General features: G+C 37.6%; 1 protein-coding gene across 8 annotated transcripts in view; it reads right to left on the reverse strand.

The window, feature by feature from the left end:
* The window catches only part of LOC135101967 (fat-like cadherin-related tumor suppressor homolog), a 369471-nt gene that overhangs the window by 60068 nt on the left and 285388 nt on the right, over positions 1-24015 (reverse strand). For 6 of the 8 annotated variants that reach the window (XM_064006485.1, XM_064006541.1, XM_064006532.1 and 3 more), the window contains 14 exons: positions 22203-22304; positions 19425-19580; positions 18726-18936; positions 14977-15116; positions 14535-14788; positions 14264-14408; positions 13267-13366; positions 12173-12591; positions 11670-11931; positions 8996-9687; positions 8620-8769; positions 7949-8160; positions 7671-7852; positions 4551-4574 (listed from right to left, as the gene is read on the reverse strand). In XM_064006485.1, the coding sequence (XP_063862555.1) occupies positions 4551-4574; positions 7671-7852; positions 7949-8160; positions 8620-8769; positions 8996-9687; positions 11670-11931; positions 12173-12591; positions 13267-13366; positions 14264-14408; positions 14535-14788; positions 14977-15116; positions 18726-18936; positions 19425-19580; positions 22203-22304 (3049 nt within the window). The remainder of the gene's footprint in view (positions 1-4550; positions 4575-7670; positions 7853-7948; positions 8161-8619; positions 8770-8995; positions 9688-11669; positions 11932-12172; positions 12592-13266; positions 13367-14263; positions 14409-14534; positions 14789-14976; positions 15117-18725; positions 18937-19424; positions 19581-22202; positions 22305-24015) is intronic. The other 2 variants (XM_064006511.1, XM_064006496.1) reach the window with 2 other exon arrangements.

Here is a 24015-nt window from a genome sequence, read left to right on the forward strand (position 1 = left end):
CCAATCAATGAAGACTGTGACCTCACATAGCATTCACCCTATCCCCCATGTCATGGGGTCAGTAACTGGCCCACTTGTCAGTGGAAAAAAGGCAGAGGTAACCATCCCTTAGTGGCAGCGAACACAGACTCAGCCCCTTTGCCACTGAGTCATGAGGCAGTGTGTGTGTGTGTGTGTGTGTGTGTGTGTGTGTGTGTGTGTGTGTGTGTGTGTGTGTGTGTGTGTATTTACCTAGTTGTAATTACCTAGTTGTGTTTTACAGGAAAAGAGCTATGCTTCTGCTGTCCTGTCTCCATATCTATAAGCATCCAGCTTAACTTTAAATTCATGAATATTTTTTGCTTGTACCACTGTTTCATCTAAGTTGTTCCATATTTCTATACTTCTATTTGGGAAACCATATTTCTTGACATCTCTTCTACTTGCTGTCTTCTTCAATTTCACTCCATATCCTCTTGTAGCTCTTGAGTCCCACACAAATAAGTCTTCTTTGTCAACTTGATATTTACCCTTTAAAGCTCTGTATATAGCAATCAGGTCTCCTCTTTCTCTTCTCTCTTGTAATGATGGAAGCTTCAATCTCCTTAATCTTTCTTCATAGGTTGAATCTCTCAAACTTGGTACCAATTTGGTTGCAGTTCTTTGGATCCTTTCTATTTGCATTATTTCCTTTTTATTATGGGGTGACCAAACAATTGTGGCATAATCCAGTTTTGGTCGAATCACATATTCCATCAACTTTTTCATCATCTCTTCATCCATGTAATCAAATGCCCCTTTCATCTTTCTCAGTAACTCATAGGTTTCCCCAACTATTTTGTTTACATGTTTTTCTGATGATAAACTATCACTAATTGAAATTCCCAAGTCTTTTTCTTCTTTGGTTTTCTTAATTTCCACTTCTACCATGGTGTAGGAACTTATCAATCTTCTTTTGCTTTTTTCGTAGTTCCATCACCTTGCATTTCTTTGCATTGAATTCCATTTCCCATTTCTTGGTCCATTTATATATCTCATTTAGATCTTTCTGTAGTATTTCACATTCCATACTGTTTTCCACTCTTTTCAATAATTTTGCATCATCTGCAAACAGACTTATATAACTGTCAACCTCATCCACCATATCGTTGACATACACCAGAAACATTACAGGGGCTAAGACTGTCTCCTGTGGTACTCCACTTGTAACTCTACACCATTCTGATTTTTCTCCCTTTACTGTTCTCATTTCTCTATCCCTCAAGAAGTCTGTAATCCAATTCAGTGTGTTTCCTTGCAAACCCCCTATATTTTGAATTTTCCATAGCAGTCTTTAGTGTGGTACCTTATCAAATGCTTTTTTTAGGTCTAAATAAACACAGTCTGCCCAACCCTCTCTCTCTTGAATTATATCAATTGGTCTACTATAAAAGCTCATTAAATTCATGACACAAGATCTTCCACTTCTGAAACCAAATTGTCTGTCAGTATGTGTCTCTTCTAAATATTCCATCCATCTGTTTTTAACTATTCTTTCTGCTATTTTTGCCACCACACTTGTTAGGGACACTGGTCTGTAATTCAATGGATCTTCTTTATTACCTCCTTTAAAAAGGGCACAATATTGGCTCTCTTCCAGTCTAGAGGAATTTTTCCTTCCTTAAAAGAACATACTATGGTATTGTGTATACCTTCTGCCAATTGTTCACAACTTTCCTTAAGTATCCAGTTGGACACTCCATCTGGTCCTTGAGCCTTACTTACATCCAAATCTTTCATAATCTTCTTAATTTTTTTTTTTTTTTTATGTAGGAAGGACACTAGCCAAGGGCAACAAAAATAACTTATGTCCACCTGTATCTCTCTCATCACACTGTCTCTGTGCCATGCTCTTTCTCCTTCAAATTTGCTTTCTTTGGTAAATACTGACTGGAAGCACTTGTTCATTATTTCCTCTTGTAACCATGTATCTTCATATGTAATGTCATCTTTTGTTAATTTATCTATTGTTTGCCTGTTTTTCATCTTCCCATTCACATATCTGAAGAATAACTTCGGCTCATCTTTGCATTCTTTCTCATAATTCCTTTCTTCATCTCTCAGGATTCTGATATATTAATTTCTTGCCTTCTTGAAATCTTCCCATTTCTCACTTCCTCCTTTTTTTCTCCATCTATTCCATGCTGCTTCTTTTCTTTTCTTGCTGTTATACATCTCATATTAAACCAGTCTTTTTTTCTTTTTTGCTTCTTTTTTTTGATCTTCAGTACATATCTACTGACTCTTTCATTATAAATTTCCATGAATATGTCCCACTTTTCCTGCGTACTGCTTGTGGTGAACAGTTGTTTCCATTTAGCCTCTGCAAAATATTCCCTCAACCTGATAAATTCTGCTTTCCTGTAAATATATCTCCCATTCTTGTAAATTTCATTCCTATTTTCTATTGGATCACTGCTTATACTGAATTCAATTAACAGATGGTCACTTTAACCTAGTGGGCACTGATAATTTATTTCTACAGTGATGTCTATTTCCTTTGTAAACACCAAGTCTAGCCTTGATGCCTCTTAATCTTGTATTTTCTCCAATCCATTGGATCATAGTATTTGTCATTATTAACTTTAGAAGCATATATCCCCATGACTCTTCTCCCCCGTCCATGGTCCACTCTTCCCAGCATACCTCCTTGCAATTTGTCACCCATAAGTGTTATATTATTACTCTCTGCCAGTATTCTCTCCAAACAGTTACTAGTTAGTATCTCTTAACAATAATTTATAATCCTCTTGTGTCCATGCATTCATCTTTGGGGATACATAAGCCACTGCAAAATCTCTTCATTCTTCTCCTTTCCTTTTTGTTTGAATTCTAATTACTTCTGCCATTCCTTCTCCTATTTCAACCTCTTCTACTGTTATACTCTTCTTTGTAAGTAACATGACTCCTCCCCCTTTCTTATAATTTCTATGTTTTATCCACACATTCTAATTATATTTTCTGTTGTCTTATTTAGTTTAACTTCAATAATACCCATGATGTCAGGCTGCTCTATCTTAATATAATTATTCAATTCTCGCAATGTTGATATATTTATATTTGTATATGCCACTGTCCACTTTTTATTTTTCCATACATTATTTACATTTTCTATTTTTATTTATTTTTTTGTCAGATACCATTTCCTAAGCCTCTCGTCTTTTACCTTCCAATAGAACTTTTTTTTCTCTTCCTCTGTTCTGTTCTCGTTTTTTGCCTTTGCTTCTTTATCAGATCATTTACCTTGAGTCTCTCCTCCTCATTCATGTCCCTCTTTATTCAAACTTTCCTGTATTGCTCTGTCTTGTCCAGTTTCCACACATTCGATATCACTTCCATGGCTTCTGTTTGTGCCCTAAATTTTACTTTCAGGGGTCGCTTTCCTCCTTCTATATACTTCCCCAGTCTATGTATTTCCTCAATTTCACTTATCCAGTCCTCCCCTTCTCTCTGTATATTTCTTACAACATCCTGTGCTACCTTTTTTTTTGTTCTCTTTCCTTCTTGTATCTTACTGGTTCTGTTTCCTCTTTTAATCCATGTATAACAATACATTTCTTTTTGTCCACTGTGTCCCTTACCATCGATTCCTTCTGTTTGATCACTTTCACAATTTCCTTACTTAAATCTGTCTTTTCCTTCTTTTGTGCTTCTATGATTTCTGTAAAGTTAACTTTTTCTTCCTCTTTTTTCTTCCTCCAGATTTGATGTTCACTTTTCATCCCTATCACTTCATTTTCCTGTTTTTTAACAATATCATTGTGTTCCTTTTATTTTGTTTTTAGATCAGCGCATAGTGTTTTCAATTCTTTGTTTTCCTCTTCCAGGTCATGTTGTTTTTTTTTCTATTTTTTTCACTCTTTCAATGAGGTCACTGATCATCCCCTGCATTAAAACCACTTTTCTTACTTGCATTTTTTTCATGTAGTTCATTATCTTCCTCAAATCCTTGGAATGGTGACCCTGTTGGCACCATTCTGCTCCAACCTATTCAAGTCAAGCCTTGTCTGAATCACTCAACATCTACTAATCTATATATAAATGAGATGCAACTTTTTTATTTATTTGCATGCTGAATGTTCTTAGTGTTACTATAGCTATGTACCTATATGATATATTTATTTTTCTATCATCACTCCAAAGGCTTTCAAGAGTGTGCATGTGATTTTATACCTGTGTACTTATGTGTTACCTACTGATAACTTGTTTACTACTGTAGTAACATGACTTGTTCTACTTTCCATTCTGGATATGGGGAAACATGCGTTTTATTATTTCTCGTGCAAAGATAAGATACCTGATAACATGTAATGAAAAAAAAAGAAAAAAACATCCTGCATAAACATACTAGTTGTAAAACTATACTTGAACAGCAAAGCTTCACTGAATGTGCCATATAATTATATCACTTTTCATGTACTGACAAGTAAAAAGATGTGTAATAACACCAAATTGTTCTCAAAACTCCAGGTATCAAATGGGGATATCTGTTTACAAAGGTCAATGCAGGGATGAATAGGAAATATACTTACACTCAGGTTCCACTTCATTGCCACCTGAGAAAATAGACACAATTCATGGTAATATGAATGTAAAAGTGTCAGGAATCAAAAGAGCAATCAGGTTAAATGAAAACAGACAGAAATATGCATGATTAATGATGAGGATGAAATACCACTAGGGGTCAGTATCAATACTGACTGAAGTGTTACTGAAGACAGTGGAAATGTCTCAGGGAACCAAACATGCATAGTATGATGATTTCTGGCTTCCTAAAGGATTTTGCTGGAGTAAAGTTGATTTCCTAGTTATACTAGAAGCTCTACATACAATGTAATTATCATGTTATAAATCCATAGTTTTTGGTTGTATCCAGGTTCCATATGAACAAAATCAGTCCTGTGAAGTCTGGTGTTTACTCTAAAAGAGTAGAGTCCTGTCAATGGCACTTCTAGCTGGTGTATATAACTCTGAGAGTAATAATGATAATAACATAATAACATTAATAATAATAATAATAATAATAATAATAATAATAATAATAATAATAATAATAATAATAATAATAATAATAATAATAATAAAAATAATAATAATAATAATAATAATAATAATAACAAAATATTAAACTTCATAAGTGAGCTCATGACCAAGAAGAAATATGAAACAATTTCTAGCCTCTCTAAGTTTAACAAAGAGAAACAAATGAGTTTAATAAGCCAAGATTTTCTTCATGCAAGGGTATATTACCTTGTAATATATATATCTGGTACTCATTTTGTTCTGATTTTGCTTTCTTTTAATATTAAAAGAGGATTTTAAATGCCTATTAAGTTAATTTTCTATCATTATCTAACACTCTGGTTCCCTGATATTGTAAGTGCCAGTCAATACTTCTGAAAGAGAGAGAGAGAGAGAGAGAGAGAGAGAGAGAGAGAGAGAGAGAGAGAGAGAGAGAGAGAGAGAGAGAGAGAGAGAGAGAGAGAGAGAGAGAGAGAGAGAGAGAGAGAGAGAGAGGAAAAAATGTTATATATATATATATATATATATATATATATATATATATATATATATATATATATATATATATATATATATATATATATATATATATATATATATATATATATATATATATATATATATATATACACACACACACAGAAAGGTCCTGTTATATGAGCATTTGTTATATGAGAAACTGATGATACAAGATGTGTAAATTAGGCTTTAGTCTGAGGTGAGTAAAATTATAAAATTTAAAATGTGTGCCTTCCTGCACCCTCCAGCTAACACATCTGGGCTGTGTGGTAATATATAATGATTCAGATGTGCAGAGATGAGTTTGTGAGTGTTGGATGACAGCTGTGCACCCTTCCCTTCCCCCCTTACCTATCATTCATTCCACCCACCAGTCCTCTTTTAAACTGAACTTGGTGTCTCTCAGACTCCCATTTTTATGGCCTTACTGCTCGTTGTTTTGTTTGTTCTCTATCATCATTTTGCTTGCAAGTATATTTACAATACAGTACAAGTACAGCGTATAGTGCTTTATGTGGTTAATCAGTGCTTGGATGTGTTATGGTGTTATTGCTAGCATGTTCTTTCATTCACTATCTTTGCTGTGATGTGTCTGTGTGTGACTGACCACATAGTGTATAAATTGTGGTTTAATTTGGGTCTCAGGTGCTAACTATGCCTCCCAAGCAGCCAGTGAGTTTCATTGAAAATCCTAGCAGTAAGACTGAATGAACTAGAGTGCCAATAACACTCACAAAGAAGGCAGAAAATGGTATGAGACACGAAAGTGGTGAGCGAGTTACCCTCCCTCACACATTAACTATGCACTGGTAAGTGTTATGCACATTTTATATATATTCAATTAATATGAAACCACATTCTTTGTAAGCTGTTTTTTCTTTCAGATTACTTTATCACCATTTCTATAATACAGATATGTTTGTTGCATTTGGTATTGTAAGTTGAAAACTTATCTTTGACAAGGGTCACAAAACCTAACCCCTTTTTTCCCATAAGTTACAGTATGTGTTTTGTTATATGAGAATTTACTATATGAGCAATTTGAATGGAACCTAACTGCTCATATCATCAGGACCTCCCTGTGTGTGTATATATATATATATATATATATATATATATATATATATATATATATATATATATATATATATATATATATATATATATATATATATATATATATATATATATATAAACCATCCTTCTCAATATTAGTAATGGGCTCCATACATATTGCTACCTTGTATTTCGAAAACAATTCCCTTAAGTGTATTATGCCTTTCCTAAGTAGGAATTCAAAACTGGATAATATATAGGCATAAACATATTTTTTGTGTGATGGTTTTTCAGCTAATAACATCAACCAAGTGTAGTGTCATTTGAACACAGTATAAACAAAATTTTAATAATGATATTATGCATGGCATGGCTTTTTCCTTTAATAAATCCTTACAGAAGGCATGGAAAGTGCTTCACTCTGGGACCTTACCATCATTAAGTAACACAAGATAAAGTCAATCATTATATTGTTTTAATATGTAGAGCAGTACTATTGATGAATTTGATTTGTTACATTTTGATGTATGGCATATCAATTTCTGTTTTGATCAAAGACACCAATATATTGCACAGGATTTCTGTGATGGTACATGAGAACATGAATTTTGTGAGCTCATGCTATTTGTTACACTTATTAATTTTACTTCAGTTTGAAAATTAAGGTTATACACTGTAAAGTTATCATACATCACTCATGAATGAAAATCAAAATATAAATGTAATTAGCAATCAAATTTTGTGGAGCAATGGCAGTCCTATCCCGTGATAGTTAGTCTGGTAGACCTGTCATGGTGCTGTCTGTCCACCATCTCTACAGTCTGACAGTTTGTGAGTTCACCAGTGAAAATACCATTAACAATGTTTAATAAAAATTTCACCTGTTTTAATAGAGATGGGTCTAAAGTTTTATGATTAGTTGCACTGCCAAAAATAATGCTATTAATTTTGTTATGTTACCAGGCCATTATGAAGGAGCAGTCACAATCAGTGCTGTGGAAGGTGTCTCACTACAGTTTCCAGAAAGCCTTTGCTGCTGCTTATCAAGCTTTTACCTGTGGAGTAGTCGATAGCAAATTTTTCTTCATTATTGCCAGCAACAATGGTGTACATGACAGGCTCTCCTGAAGTACTGGTGGCCTCCACCCTCATTACAGGTGTACCTTCAGCAGCATTCTCTGGCACGGATGTTTCGTATCGGGCAGCAGTGAACATAGGGCCTTCAGAAGACACCACTCTATTGATAAAGAAGGAAAAAGCTAATCCTAGTATCATAGAAGACATAGTGCTGATTGGAGTCAATTAGTTCAAAATCACTGATACTTTATCTCACCTTATCAAGACATGTGCCTGTGAGCTTAAGGGTGGATTTCCTCCATCATAGGCAGCAACAGTGAGGCTGTATGTCTTGTCAGCAGCCATCAGTGACTGCTTCAGGGAAATCTCACCAGTCTTCTTGTTCACAGAGAAAAGTTCACCACTGCCTCGCACTAACTCATAGCGAATGCTCCCAAACTCTCCAGAGTCTGCGTCTATTGCCTGCACCTGGAGGACACAAACAAGAGTAGGGTGGTGTTATGAAGTCTTTTAATAGGGATCTGTTTACACTTCTATTCCTGGTAAACATGGCCATAAGTTTTTTCCATGTCTGATATAATAGTAAAATTAACTTTTGTAATAATAGTAGCAATAGTAGTAGGATCAGTAGCAGTAGTGGTAATAGTAGTAGTAGTAATAGTAGTAGCAGTAACAATAGTGGTAGAAGTAGTAGTAGCAGAAGAACCAGTAGTAGCAGAAGCAGCAGCAGCAGCAGCAGCAGCAGCAGCAGCAGCAGCAGCAGCAGCAGCAGCAGCAGCAGCAGCAGCAGCAGCAGTAGTAGTAGTAGTAGCAGTAGCAGGTTTAGCAGAAAAAATATCTTTGCATTTCTTAGTTTTTGGGCACATTTTTACAGCTAAAAAATGTTATTAATTACTGTTTCTATATTACTTATAATTTCATGCTAACCTTGGTGACCACATCACCACGTGGGGACATTGTAGAGACAAGGGCATGGTAAGGCCGATTAATGAATACTGGCTCGTTGTCATTCACATCCATCACTGCCACGTGGACAAGGACGTGGGCCACATTCGTTGCTCCCTCCACATCCCTTGCCTGTCTCATGAAAAGTTGAAAGATATTAGGAATGAAAACCCTTGTCAAATAAAGTGCCAAATAAAGTAAATAAAAAAAATTCTACTTTAAAAACAATGCATAATTAAAAGTGTCAAAGTCTGATTAGTACAATGTATTCTGTTTTTAAAAAGTACTAAGTGTACAGCCTGTTCTCTTTAAAAGACATACAAATTCAACTCGTTAAAATGATTCATGAGAGACTGACCTCAACCACTAATGTGTAATGGTCTTCAGCCTCACGGTCGAAGGATCTGCCTGTAGTCTTGATGACACCAGCAGTTGAGTGAATGTCAAATTTTTCATTAGGATTAAGAATGGTAAAGTGGACATGGTGGTTGAGTGGCTGGCCTTTTAACCCAAGGGCAGCCACATTCATCTCCTTAGTGGAGTTCTCAATGACTGTGGCCCAGTACTGGTCTTGGGTAAAAACAAGAGTAGACAGAGGTGCATCTTGAATCATGACTTCAGCTGTTGCAGTCATTGATGCATATCCATCAGTAGCTTGGAGTGTAAGGTTGTAATGAGATTTAAGGCTTGTTTTGTCATGAACTTTAACACATCTGCTGGTGCTGTCAAATTCAAAATTTTCCCTGTCATCACCAGCAGCAATAGAGTATACAAGTCGGTGTTTACTATTCACTTCCACATGCTGTTGCTGCTCATCAAGTGGATCTAGGCAAAATACCCTCACTCCAGGAAAGGTTGGTTGATAAAGGATAGCTGAATATAACTTCTCAGAGAAGGCAACAGGAGCAGCTTTTACTGTCTTGACTGCAACAAAGACAGGGGCAGGAGCAACACACTCCCTCTTAGGACTTCCACCATCAGTAGCCCACACACTGAACTCAATAGTTGTACCTGCCACTTCTTCAAGGTTGCCTGACACCCATATCGCTCCTGAAATTTTGTAGAAAGAATAAAAATAAATGGTTTGTTGAATAAGTACATATGTTTGTGTCATTAGTAACAAATGGTAGGAAAGCAAACACAGGAAGGATAATTATACATTTAGGAGACAACCTTTTATCGTTGGTGCCTACAACTACTTCTGCAAGAATGCATCTTTCTGATTTTAAGTACAGCTTGAAAAATTTCATTAAATCAAGTGTAGCGTGGGTTTCCTGTGTAAAGATAAATACAACAAGCTAGGGAAGCTTTTTCTTTTTTGCCAAACATAAATGAGATAACTTCAATAAAGATGAAGATGTGGAAAATAAGTGGAATTGTTTCTTGGAAGCTTATAACTAAACCATTAACAAGTTCATACATAGGCTTATAAGGAGGAAAACACATGAAAACACTGGTTCAACAAAACATGTAAAATTCTGGAAAAAAAGAGCTGTAGCATGGAATGAAAGGAGAGAGAGAGAGAAAAAAAAATATGAGAAAGATATGAAAAGAAAAAGCCTAGAAATGAAACACAAGGAGGAAATGCACAAGTTGAGGGTAAAGAGAAATGTTTATAGTGAACCTAATGACCAAACTGAGATTATGAATCAGTGTTTTCGAGAAATCTTCACAAGAATGACCACCCCTGAAACAGGAGTGTGACAAAGATAATAAGCAGAAATGATCAGTATACATAGAAGTAAAGACAAAGAAAGTTATGAAGGTATTAAAGACTAGAGATAAGAAAGGCACTGTAACAAGATGGAGTATCCAAGTGCATACTGAGGAAATGTAAAGAACAACTGTGACAAAATGTCACATTATTTTTTTAAAGAAGGAAAAATTCCCAAAGATTGCAAAAGGTTAAACATAGCTCTTATTTATAGAAAGGAAGTGGAAAGGATGACCCATTAAACTATAGGTGGGTCTCAATGAAACTATCAGAAGAAAGAGATGGGTAAAATATCTGGAGGATAGTCTGGTAGGCACGACATGAAGAAAAGTTTGAGATACTGAGTTTGGCATTGCTGGAAGAAAGGAGGAAAAGAGAGACTTAATAGCAATATACAGGACACTAAGTGGAATGGAATGCATGGACTATGAAGATATGTTTCTGAGAAATATAAGAAATACAAAAGGGCATGATATAAAACAAACAAAAAATCAAGATGCATAAAAGAAATAAAAAAAATTTTGTTCTCTATGTAGATGTACTGATATACAGAATAGATTGGAGAGTAATGACTGAAGATGAAAATTCACACAAATTTAAGACAAAGACTGAACAAATGAGATTTCAAGATGGAACCCCATTAGCGTAACTCAACTGTATATCACAATTAAGTAATAATAATGAATTAAAAACACACACACACACACACACTGGGCGCGGTGAGGCAAATGGGCAAGCCTCTTAATGTGTAGCACCTGTTCACCTAGCAACAAGTAGGTACAGGATGTAACCCAAAGGATTGTGACCTCACTGTCCTGGTGTGTGGTGTGTCAGTGGTCTCAGTCCTATCCAAAGATCGGTCACCATGAGCTCTGAGCTCTTTCCGTAGGGGTATGGCTGGCTGAGTGACCAGCAGATGACCATAGATGAATCACACACACACACACACACACACACACACACACACACACACACACACACACACACACACACACACACTCCCTACAAGTACACAATAGATCATAGTTGGTATTTCATTACAGTAGTATTTTTACACATATATTTGACATGGCAGAATCACTGGTCTCCCACTCTTGCCTGACTGCAACTCAGCTTGTGTCCTTTACTGATTCTCTGTTGGGTGAACAGGTTCACAGGTTAAAAGAAGACAAAGCGAAGCTGCCTTCATCAGCAAAAGATTTGAACCTTGACCCTCAAAGATAGAAACTGAACACACCAATTATTATCATACTTCCTACATCACCAGGCCACCTAACAAGATACACATTGGATATTACTGAAAAATTACTTTTCTCACCTGTGTGTCGGTTGATTGAAAAATATTTTCCAATATTTCTCTCGACAAGGCTGTAAGTAACTCTCCCATTGTAACCTTGATCGAGGTCCTGGGCTGTAACAGTAAGCTGACTTAGGTTCTGGGAGTGGGTTGCCATCACAGGTGAGCCACGGGTGGCAGTCTGCAGAACACTACCGTGGTAGCCAAGTCTCTCCCATTCAGGCCACCAGTCATTTTCATCTAGAACTGTCACGCCCAGCCAGGTACTGCGAGACAAACCAGCCTGGAGGGGCACATCAGAGCAGATAATTCAGTGCTCTTGTGGGCTTGAAACCAAGGACAGGTAATTATTCTGTTGTCTTAAGTCTCCCCCCTTTGGATTTTAATCTCCAATGCTGTGTGTGTGTGTGTGTGTGTGTGTGTGTGTGTGTGTGTGTGTGTGTGTGTGTGTGTGTGTGTGTGTGTGTGTGTGTGTGTGTGTGTGTGTATCCTGTGTGAGTACTCATGATGAAATCAAAGCTTACCAGATTTGTAGCAGTGATGGTAAGATTGTACCAAGAAGTACTCTCATAATCAAGTGGAGTTGCCACACTGACTACTCCTGATGCAGGGCTTATGATGAAGGGGCTGTTGTCATTTCCACTTGTGAGAGAGTAGTGAAGTGAAGAAGGTGAAGATGCAGTGATGCGAGCCAAACCTGTCCCCACAGCCACCCATTCCCCAACTTCCACCACTTTCGGGTTATTTTCTTCCCAAGAAGGTGGTGAGTTTTGTGAAGAGGTCACTATTACTCTGACTGGAACTGAGGCGGCCTTAGCCTGAATGGCATGGTCCATGGCCCGTACCAGAAGTAGGTACTCAGAAGGTTCAGCCTCTAGTAATGTTCTTGTGAGGCTGATGACTCCAAGTGCACTGTCAATGCTGAAGATTCCTCCAGCATTTCCTGTTGGAGACAGCAAAAAAAAAAATAATAATAAAAAAAATAAAATAAAATAAAATAAGAAAATAAATAAATAAATAAATTAATTAATAAATAAATAATAATAATAATAAGTAAATGAAATAAACAAATAGAGTAAATAAATAAATAAATAAATAAATAAATAAATAAATAAATAAATAAAAAAGTAAATAAAAGACAGTAAGGAAACAAATTCTGAAAAAAAATTGATCAAAGAAATGAAACCAAAAAATAAACATCAAAGCAATACTGCTAAGCCAGGCTCAGTCATGAGAACCCTTTCTTTATCTCACACTCAAATCTTTCTATAAACTTTGGTATAATTTTAAGAATCACAACATCTTTAAGATATGAAAGCATGCAATTCTACAACTCAAGGTCAAAATTTTGGAAAATAAGGAAACAGTACCTATATCTATCTAACATGGTTATGTATATGATATGTTTTGTTATCAGACAACATTTATATGAATTACACAAGCTTTTTACTATTTTTTCTAAACCTCAGACTCATTTCAGTGTCTTTAATAGTATACAACAGGATATGAATGTTCTTACTTATTTTGTACACATTTTCATTTCCATTTACTTATTCTTCTTAATATCTATGTCAAAAGGAAAGAATGGAAGTTCCTTTCCCTAGTTACCATGACCCACCTTCAAAGATTGAGTATGAGATCATCCCATTTTCACCCTTGTCATGATCCAGCGCCAGCACTCGCACTACTGGTGTCCCAACTGCAGATCCCACACTAATCTGCCCAAACCAAAAAATAAACATCAAAGCAATACTGCTAAGCCATTTCCATCAGGACTTCCATTGGCAGCTGGTACAATCTGTTGTCTCACGTCATATAGAAAACAATCAGAAGTAGAAAGTGTATCCTATCAGACAGCAACAAATACTCGAATAGTCAAAATGTACATAGATTATGTGTGATGGTAAGGTTAAGGATCTCTGTTGTAACTCTTGGCAGTTATTGAATATGTCATGAATACTATTTTCCAGGTTTCTTTAAATGTAGCTGCTTCATTTTCAATTTTAAAACATTTCTCCACTGTCTCCATACCTCATTCTGAATTCTTATCTTGTTTTAATATAGATAGGGATAATAGAAAGAAATATTGATATGGACAGAAAGACTGATCTAGAGATGGACAAATAAGTATTATCAGTTGATGTGTATAGCAAACCTCCATTGTTATTCTTATATTAATTATATGTAATATGGGAAATACCCATAAACATATTTTCTTTTATTTTCCTGATATAACTATTGTAAAAAGAATACTGGAAAAAGTACCATCAATTGAAATTATGTGGAAATCTAGGAACCCATGCCCCAAAAATATACACAATATTTGTGTTTTGAGCTAAATATGTACAGTATACAAGTTTGTGATGTGATTGTAGCTGGCATGTCAGACTTTTAGCAACTGTTTATATTACCTTTATTACGCTAATAATTGAGGTATTCTTTGTCATCTGAGTCATTCTACTTTTAACAAATGTGTTTTTATTATATATTTATTATGGTGATAATTAAGGTATTCTTAACCTCACCTGAGACATTCTACATATAAGTCTCACTTGAGAATATTTTGGGTGAGATTGCAGCATAAGCTGCATAATGAATGAAGCACGACTGCTCACCTTGGCAATGATCATGGGCTCTAGAAAGACAGGGGCATGGTCATTTGCATCCTTCACTGTCACCAAAACACGGGCAAAGTCTGCATTCTCTCGGCGTCCTCGATCTCTGCAGCTCACTGTTAGCTCATGGACACCGGCTACCTCCCTGCCATACACAAAAAAGTATTCTAAAATTATATAATCATATGCAGTATATTTCAGTAAGTTCATTAAAGTCTTTTCCATCCATGATATAAATGGTGCATTACAGTCAACAAAACAAGTTGAATACCTGTCCAGAGGCTCTGCTACAAGCACATCACCAGTGAACGAGTCCACAGTGAAGAGCCCCTGTGAGGCCAAGGCATGAGCATGGTGGAGCGTGAAATACACAGAGGAAAATGTCAAAGGTGCCTGATCCTTGTCACGACACTGTAATGTGAGAACAGTGGCTCCTGGTTCTACATCCTCACTTATTGTGCCCTCATACTTCTTGGCGCTGAACACTGGTCGGTGGTCATTGGCATTCATCACCTCCACCACTAGCTGTATGTGGGGAGGTGGTGAAATTTAACTTTATATTGAAAAATATGAACTAAAGTCTGTGTAACAATTGCATCTAATATGACTTACAGTGGTAGCAGCAAATGTATTCATGTAATAATAAAAAAATGTACCTTTGTAAGTAAATTAAATATGCTGGGTAATACATATTGGTCCTAAAATGTACTGACCTTAGTCGAGTTGGAATGCACTCCATCTGTGGCCATGACAGTGAGGGAGTAATGGTACTGATCCTCATGATCCAGGGGACGGGCCAAGCTCACCAGCCCAGAATCCACACCCATACAGAACCTGCCACTGTCATCACCATCTGGTCAAGAGGCAAAGAAAAGTAAATCATTGCACACACACACACACACACACACACACACACACACACACACACACACACTTAGGGAGGGGAAACAAACTTTTGAAAAAAAGAAATACATGGGGTGACCTGATCATCCCAGGTCTGCTCAGGTTGGTCAGTGCCTTGTGGCACTATGCCAGCCATAGTATCTATGTATAAGAAACTTCCTAAGGGTTAATGCATACTTAAGATGTGGTGTGGATGTTAATATGTAAGTTATTATGTAATGTGGATTTTTGGCTGATAAGGCTGCCAACAAATAAACCAATTATTATTATTATTATTATTATTATTACTGTTGTTGTTGTTGTTGCTGCTGTTATTATCCTTATTATTATTATTATTATTATTATTATTATTATTATTATTATTATTATTATCATTAATGGGTTAAGGAGTCCTCAGGTGCATGGGTTTGAATCCTGGCCAAGGTCCGAGGATAAGGAGGACATTCACTTGGGATAACGTTTCCTAAATACCGAATCAAAGGCCTTCGTTAGGAGGCAATGTCCTATCCCTGACATATTAAGGAATCCGGATGTGAAACCCCACCCCCCCAAAAAAAAATCATTATTATTATTATTATTATTATTATTATTATTATTATTATTATTATTATTATTATTATACCTGTAAACCACCTTTCTCTCTCTCTCTCTCTCTCTCTCTCTCTCTCTCTCATTATAAAAGTGCGTGAAGATACTGTAAAACAGGGAAAACACAGCCACTATAATGCTAAAAAGACTCAACGAGGAAAAAAATATCTATAAACACAGGCAATATTATTTTCTCGTATTATAAACTGCAGTATTACAGTAAGTTTTTTGAGAAACTAGAATGGACAGAGTCGTTAATCAAGACAGAAAACAAATAAACATAGATTTATTGATGGCTGTTCTGATGAATCTACATTTTTTGCTGTTTTGCTGTTTCTGTTGGCAAAAGTCCGCACGATACTATTAGGAACACCAAGTTAAAATTTTAAGATTCCAGTCTGCAGGTAGCTTTTGAGCCTCTGCCGCGCCGAGAAAAGCGAAAGACAGTCACAGAAACAACAGATGATGTAAATGGATGCAACGAAGGAAAGACATGAGATGGAAGGCAGAGAAAAGGAAGGGAAAGCAGGAACAAGAGGAAGAAAGGCAGTGGCGGCAGTGAGAGGAAGAGTGGTCGTGGAGATGGAAGTAAGAGAAGAAGATGAAACGGTAGTAAGGGGAAAAATGGATGAGAAGTCAGGAGAGGATGGAGTGGCAGCGAAGCATAGAAAAAGTGGGTGAAAATAGGAGGAGGAGGAGGAGGAGGAGGAGGAGGAGGAGGGGATGGTGTGGTAACGAAAGAACGCATGCAGCAGCAGAAGAGAAGTGAGAGACAGCAGGAAAGGGTGAAGATGGAACAAGAATATCAAAAAGACTAATATAAATGAAGTGAAAAGTAGAAGCATGGTTTAAGGAGATAAGAAAGTGTAAAGAAAAGAAAAAAAATGATAAGTGAAAAAAAAAGATAAAGATGTTGATGGTGCTAGAGTAAAAGAAACACAAGAGACATGACAGAGCGAGACAAGAAGAGGAAGTCGCAAGGGAGAAAGCGACAGGATGAACAGAACGTTAGGAAGAAGCGACGTAGAAGTGGAGGAGCAACAGAGCAAGCAACAGCAAGAAGAGATGTGGAAGCAATAAAAGGAGGAAAGGATCGAGCGACAATACTGTAGGTACAGTAGCACTGAAGAAGGCAAGAAATGCGGAAGAGACAATAATAGGAGGAAGAAGAGGCAATCTGATTAGCGGCGGAATAGGAGAGATAGGGACTGAAAAAGCGAGACGTGAGCTGGCATCAAGACATCATTACTAAGAGCGGGATAATGGCGAAGGAGATTTACGCCATGATACGTCTTCTCTTGAGAGAGAGAGAGAGAGAGAGAGAGAGAGAGAGAGAGAGAGAGAGAGAGAGAGAGAGAGAGAGAGAGAGGGGGGGGGGCATTTTTCCCCTTGTGCACATTTGTAAACTTTACATACTAAAGTAAATTTAATTGCGAATGCTAACATGGATTACTTTTGCACTAATTATTTCCTACACTCATCAAACTTTTCATCTAAAGTTATCTGGTATGATTTTGAAGTATTGCTGCGCGTCCCCGAACTGCCTCTGACCTCTAGCTGGCTTTCTGGGTCTGCGGATTGTATGTACTACTGTAGCATTTCATCACTTTTCATATTCTCTAAAGCGTTATAGGATACTATATCTGCGCAATGCAGTTTGAAACACTACCTAGCGGAATTTCTCTTGAACTCCTTAGCTCAGAGCTAACACTAATCTCATACATTTTAGATGACGTAAGAGCTTAGGTGTCTCCAGCTTGACTTCTGTCCCCGTTGTTTGTTTATGTTTTAGATTTGCACAGATCAACTTTGTCAAAAAATGAAAAATGACATACGGTACATTAGTTCTTTCCGGAGAGTTCCTAGTATGGTAGAGAAACGGCAAAATTTATTATACTTGTTAAGACTATAAGCATTCTAATAAACGTGAACTTTTTCTCTTGTATTGGCTTGCTATTGACATTCGTACGTGTGTGTGTGTGAGGCAACCAATGTTGAAAATATTTAAACAACTCATGGAGAGAAAGCTAATCTGAATACAGTATATGATATATAGTATGTTATTCGAGTAAAGAGTGAGTAAAGTGAAAAGGTTACGGGTTGGCAAGGATTACGATGGAAGCTGGGAGAGGGTGGGTGAACGAGGAGAGCATTTATATACAGTCCATAAGTGTTACAATGGAAGGGATGAAGTGTGTTCGTGTCGGTCTGCCACACTGACATGTGACTGGTGGTGCAGCTGTGGCCAGATGTAAGGTAACCTAGCACAATCATTACTACTATTTAGAATTTTCCTTTAATCTCAAGTCCAATGATATGCAAAAAAATCTATCCGTTGAGAAGTTTTGTGAGTAAAATGTCATCAAATCACAAGATTGAAGAAAGCAAAAACACAGTGGAAACAAGTGCTGTACGTTACTAATTACCGGCCATGCCTGTATCTCACCGCAGGACGAAGGTTGGGAGCGTCTGGCAGAAGGAAGGGGCGATGACGCACAAAACTCAAGAGTTTTCTTTGCCAAACCAACAACAGAGTTGTTGTTGTTTGTTTGCGCGCGCGCGCGTGTGTATGTGTGTGTGTGACTCACCTGCTGGTCACCCAGCCAGCCGTTCCCCTACGGAAAGGGCTCAGAGCTCATAGTGACCGATTTCTGGGTAGGAATGAGACCACTTATACGCCATACACCGGGACGGCGAGGTCACAATCCCTCGGGTTATATCCCGTACCTACTTGCTGCTAGGTGAACAGGGGCTACACATTATCTTAATGTGTAGCCCATTTGCCTCGCCGCCCAGGCCTTCTTGGTTGTGAGCCGAGCGTGCTAACCACTACACTACGCGGTGTGTGTGTGTGTGTGTGTGAATCTTTGTTAACGTTGCTGTTTGCTACAAGGAGGAAGTACACTACCGCATCAAGCGCAAGAAAACACGATAGTTAAGATGTACTACTATAAGTCATTATCTTCCTTACCTGTAATGTAGTACCACAAGGTATCGTTGTCTGGGTCCTGAGCATTTACGAATGCTACCAGATGTCCTGGTGGATCCGTCTCCATGACGTGGGCCGGGGGCTGTGGCGGCAGAACAGGAGGGTTCGAGGAACTATCAGGCACATCAACCACACGCACTAGCACACGAGTGGTGGCGCTCAGCTGAGGTTGTCCATTATCCTTTGCCTGGATCTATGAATAGGAATGAAGAAAATGGAGGGTAATGAGGATGACTGACTAAGGAAGGTCCACAATGTTGAAAATGATATATATATGGAACAAATCTACTACCCTGCTAGCTCTCGCTCTGCACACCTTGGGAACGGAACGACTCGTGTTATTTTTGGAAGAAAAAAATCTTTCTTGTCTGTTTTTCTATAGACTACTGCGGTCTTCATTATGTTATTGACTCGAGTGTATATAGTTTAGAAACCAGAAAAGAAAATCTGCATAAAAAAAATTATGATCAGCTCATCATCATTGTAATTAAAAATTACTTACATCTAAAAATCCCCAAAATAATGACATCAAGCGGTGATCTGGTGAACCCGCAATGCTATATAATAACAATGATAATGATTATATCCCTGAACTTGCTACTGAATCTGCATGCTCCCTGTCCCGTAGCCAGTGTTAGTACCGGTATTAGTTGTAGTAGCCGTAGCAGTAGCAATACTCACCATTAGTTCGAAGGTCTTGCTTGGAGGGAACGCCTTGTTGCTGTACACCTGGCCTGTTTTGGGATGGATCTTAAAACGGCCTTTCTTGTTTTTACCAGTCTTGATGCTGTAGTCAAGGTCACCATTCATTCCGACGTCAGCATCTCTAGCAAACACCTTCAAGAGAGATAGAATTTTATTTACTTATTTTTAATTGGTCACCATTCATTCCGACGTCAGCATCTCTAGCAAACACCTTCAAGAGAGATAGAATTTGATTTACTTATTTTTAATTAACACCAGCGCAGGACGGTTCTCTGTTGTGGTCACATCAGCAGGTGAATGGAACAGATCATCTTCATTTGAGTGTTCTTTGACAGTAAAGTAACATCTGAAACACTCAGTTGCATATTTTCAAGTAGTTTGAAGGACATGCATGGTAAGTAGGAAACATAAAATTAAAATAAAAGTAAAAAAAAAAAAAAAACGCAAATTGGCATATTCTTCCCAAAGGCATAATTTCCAACAAATTTCACAGTACAATTGAATATTAATTAAAAAATGTTATTATAATCAACAAACTGTTATTATACTGAAGTATTATGTCTAGTGCAGTAAGAACACTCATTAAACACTTACCATGCATAAAAAAATCGATAAATAAAACAAAAATGCTCAACTTTACACAATGCCAGGGCAAAACACCTCCCGTGCACGGAATGCCAGGGATACACGACCATGACGATCCAGAACACCAAAGAAAAAGTGAGTTGAAGGGAAACATTTCTTTCTATAAACAAACGAGGTCACTTTCTCGAAAAAAAAAAAAAAATCATGGCTATCTATGGAAATAACACTCATGGGCGGAGTTCATCATGCCTTCTGAACCCCACAGGTAATGCACATACATACTTGTAGCACTATAAAACAACAAAATACTGCCTAGAAATACTTGCAGCATGACGCATGCACCTTATTACACGTACTCTTCTTAACACCGCAGAGGGTCATGCTGACACGGACATGGGTAGTCTGCTGCCGCCACTGTGGTGCGCCCCGAAAGGTGACAAACGGTGTGACCACGCTAAGAGTTAGCGCGAGTCAAAATGAAAATATTAAAGGTGCTTTGAGACTGGTATGGCGAGACAAATCTAGACGTACTGTCTGGATGAACATTTTGCATATTTCAAAAGTTTTGTTAGATTGGCAATACATTGCTTATTGAACAGGCTCCTTTTGTTATTAACCGCTCCTTGTTACGAATAACGGCCTGATGCATACTGCGTGAAGTGTGCGCTATCGTTATCTAAAGCTAAATTTCTTTTATAGTACGATAGCAGTGGAACAAGTTATACCGTAGCATACACAAACCTGAAGAACTACAGGTCTGCTGCTACGTTGTTGCCACAAAACATGAAAAATTCCTTCAAATAAGTCACGCACCGGCTCCATCGATGCTGGGGCAGAGATGCAGTCTCTTCAGGCAGGTGTTCGCCATGCATTTTTTTCTTTTCGGCTTCTCATTTGTACATTCATTGTGTACTTCTTCAATAAAAACGTTCTCTTCTAAATGTGAAGCATTATGAATTATGGATGGATGATTTCTGTATCTGAATTATAGGTATTTACCACTTTTAAAACTTTCAATTGGAAAGAATTTTATTGCAAAATAAGTGAAAATTGGAATCAATGTCAGCGAAGAGCTAATTGAATTACCACGTTACTGGCCAGCCTTTGTCATCTCATGTGGATAATTATGAAAAAAAAAAAAAGTGTCGAGCAAGCTACCTGAAGTTACTGGATTTTTTTTGCTATTATACATTAAAAGAAATGAACATGTTTCAAACCATGAAGTAATTGTGACACTTTGGGTCATTCACACAGTGGGGATGCCTTCTACACTCATGAAATTGTGTGTGTGTGTGTGTGTGTGTGTGTGTGTGTGTGTGTGTGTGTTATATATATATATATATATATATATATATATATATATATATATATATATATATATATATATATATATATATATATATATATATATATATATATATATATATATATATATATATATATATATATATAATGCACCTGAACATTGGCGTTACATGTGTTGTTTCTGAGAGGACAGTTTGATTTTTATCCCGGGATGAGGACATGCGCAACAGTTCATGATCATAATGACGTAACAAGATAGGTTCGCATTAATATTAGTTTGTTCATGCGTGGCCATAGGACACACTCAGATTGATCGAAGTTATGAGGCCACGCTATGAGGAAACTGTGTGATGGTCCTTGTGGCACACACTCGATAGAGACGAGTGCCAGTCTTGCTTATTTTTTCTGTGGCAGCCTGCAGACCAGTAAGTGACCAGTGTGCTCTGGAGATAAGACTCGATGAGGTGGATGGGTGAATATCATAAGAGGTGTAACCGATTCAAGCTGGAGGGTCAAAGGCTTACTAACATCCATACTTTAAAATATTAAAAAGTGACGTAGCACGGGATACAAAATACTGAAAGCCAGTGGTGATATATAAAGCCATTAAACATTATGCAGAGTGCCGATTACAGGATTCCAAATTTTCATGTTTGCGAGACGATGCTTGCATGGTGGCTCCTGACTGAAATAGTCAGGCTAATCATTCTCGCTGGAGGTGGGAATTATATTGCCCTTGCTTATAATAAATATACTTTATACATAAAAGTATGTGAGTAGCACAAAAATGCCTATGCCTTTTCATGCTGAGCGTGCACATGAAAACCATCTCACAGGTTCCTGTATCGCTTGTGGCCATCTTACCCTGAACAAGGCGTCGTCGTGGGCGGTGATCTGTGAGGGCGAGAAAGTGACCCAGTCCCCCAACGCCCACACTGAGTCAAGCCCGCCGTCGTCAGGGTCGGGCTGCACCACAGGCACCACCATCACCACCACCACCACCATCACCACATTCATAGCACCGAGGACAAGGAAGCAAAGGTGTATTTACAGATGGCAGACATACAAAACGAAGTGGTCTGACTACAAGGTTGTGTGATAAGGAAAGAAGCTGTGCGGCACAATGACAGGTGCCATTAAACTCATGACACCAGGAACGATTAGAGACCTTGGGAGCAGTTACGAACATGGCAGTATGGATCAACCTAAGTTACGGTGAGGACTTACACCTGACACTACGGATACATCAACACAGGAAAGGCTCGAGAGCCTTCCGCCTCACTTTCCATGCCTTACACTGCTTGAAAGGTTTCCCAATGAGCAAGTCTTTAGTAAAAAGATTTCCTGGTGCAACTTTGAAGGTCTAAAATTTAAAAGATACGTACACATACATGTACACATGTTTGTATGATTTTAATTACAGTGGTTAGTGGTGTTATTGCCATACAATGAGGGGTGACGTGATTACACTGATAATCAAAATGGGGGAGGGTGTTCCGATCGGACTTAAAAGGTACAACATCGAGCTCTTTATTATGTCACATGGAGGGAATGACGCACAAAACACTATATAACATCTGAAGGGAAAACATCAATTAATGAGGGAACATTAAAAAGATCTGAAAAAATCCGTTGGGCACGCGCACACACACACACACACACACACACACACACACACACACACACACACACACACACACACACACACACACACACACACACACACACACACACACATACACACACACGTTGCTATACCGAAAAACTGCTGTCCACCAAATTTCACCGAAAGCCTCTTTAATATAACAGGGTGATTTTATCTTATAAGCATATTTGTTTTTATAGTAAGATATCGCGTACTATTTGATTCTGCCTGTGGTGGGATTCCGTGACTTATAAGCCCTGGACTGCCATGGTGACGTGAGAGGGAAAGGTCGATACAATATTGATCTTGAGTGCCATTATCTATAATAATACACGAAAAAAAAAAAAAAAAAAAAAAAAAAATATATATATATATATATATATATATATATATATATATATATATATATATATATATATATATATATATATATATATATATATATATATATATATATATATATAAGTTTAGAGATACAGTAAAATCCCTCTTATCCGGCATCAACGGGACCGCCGACATGCCGGATACTTGAATATTGCCGGATATTTGAATATAAGTGAAATTATGTCCACAATCACCACCCTACACTCACGCATCTTACCATAACAAAGATCAGCTGATCTGATCAGCTGCTTAAGTGTAAGCACAACACGCTTCCTCTTTTCTACACCTTTAGGCATGATGAAGGCGTCAGGCGATAAACAGTGCACACGCGAGACTGAGTCACTGAGTAAACACAGTGCAGTGGGCTGCGGGTGGCGCGAAGCAGTGCGCTCTGGTGGCGAGGGGACAAAGTATAACTCGCGCGGGAATTTTAATCGATTTTATGAGTACACATTGATTTTTTATTGATTTTAAGGCTTGGGGAAAAATGTGCCAGATAAATGAAGCTGCCGGATACTCGAATGCCGGATGAGAGGGATTTTACTGTAACCAAATAATAAGGAAGTGAGCAGGAGGCTTCCCTTCTCAGGGTCTTATCAACGCAGGCGATCTTGTATAACAACAACAACAATAATAATAATAATAATA

The sequence above is a fragment of the Scylla paramamosain genome, chromosome 1, assembly GCF_035594125.1.
Source record: "Scylla paramamosain isolate STU-SP2022 chromosome 1, ASM3559412v1, whole genome shotgun sequence".
Taxonomy (NCBI): domain Eukaryota; kingdom Metazoa; phylum Arthropoda; class Malacostraca; order Decapoda; family Portunidae; genus Scylla; species Scylla paramamosain.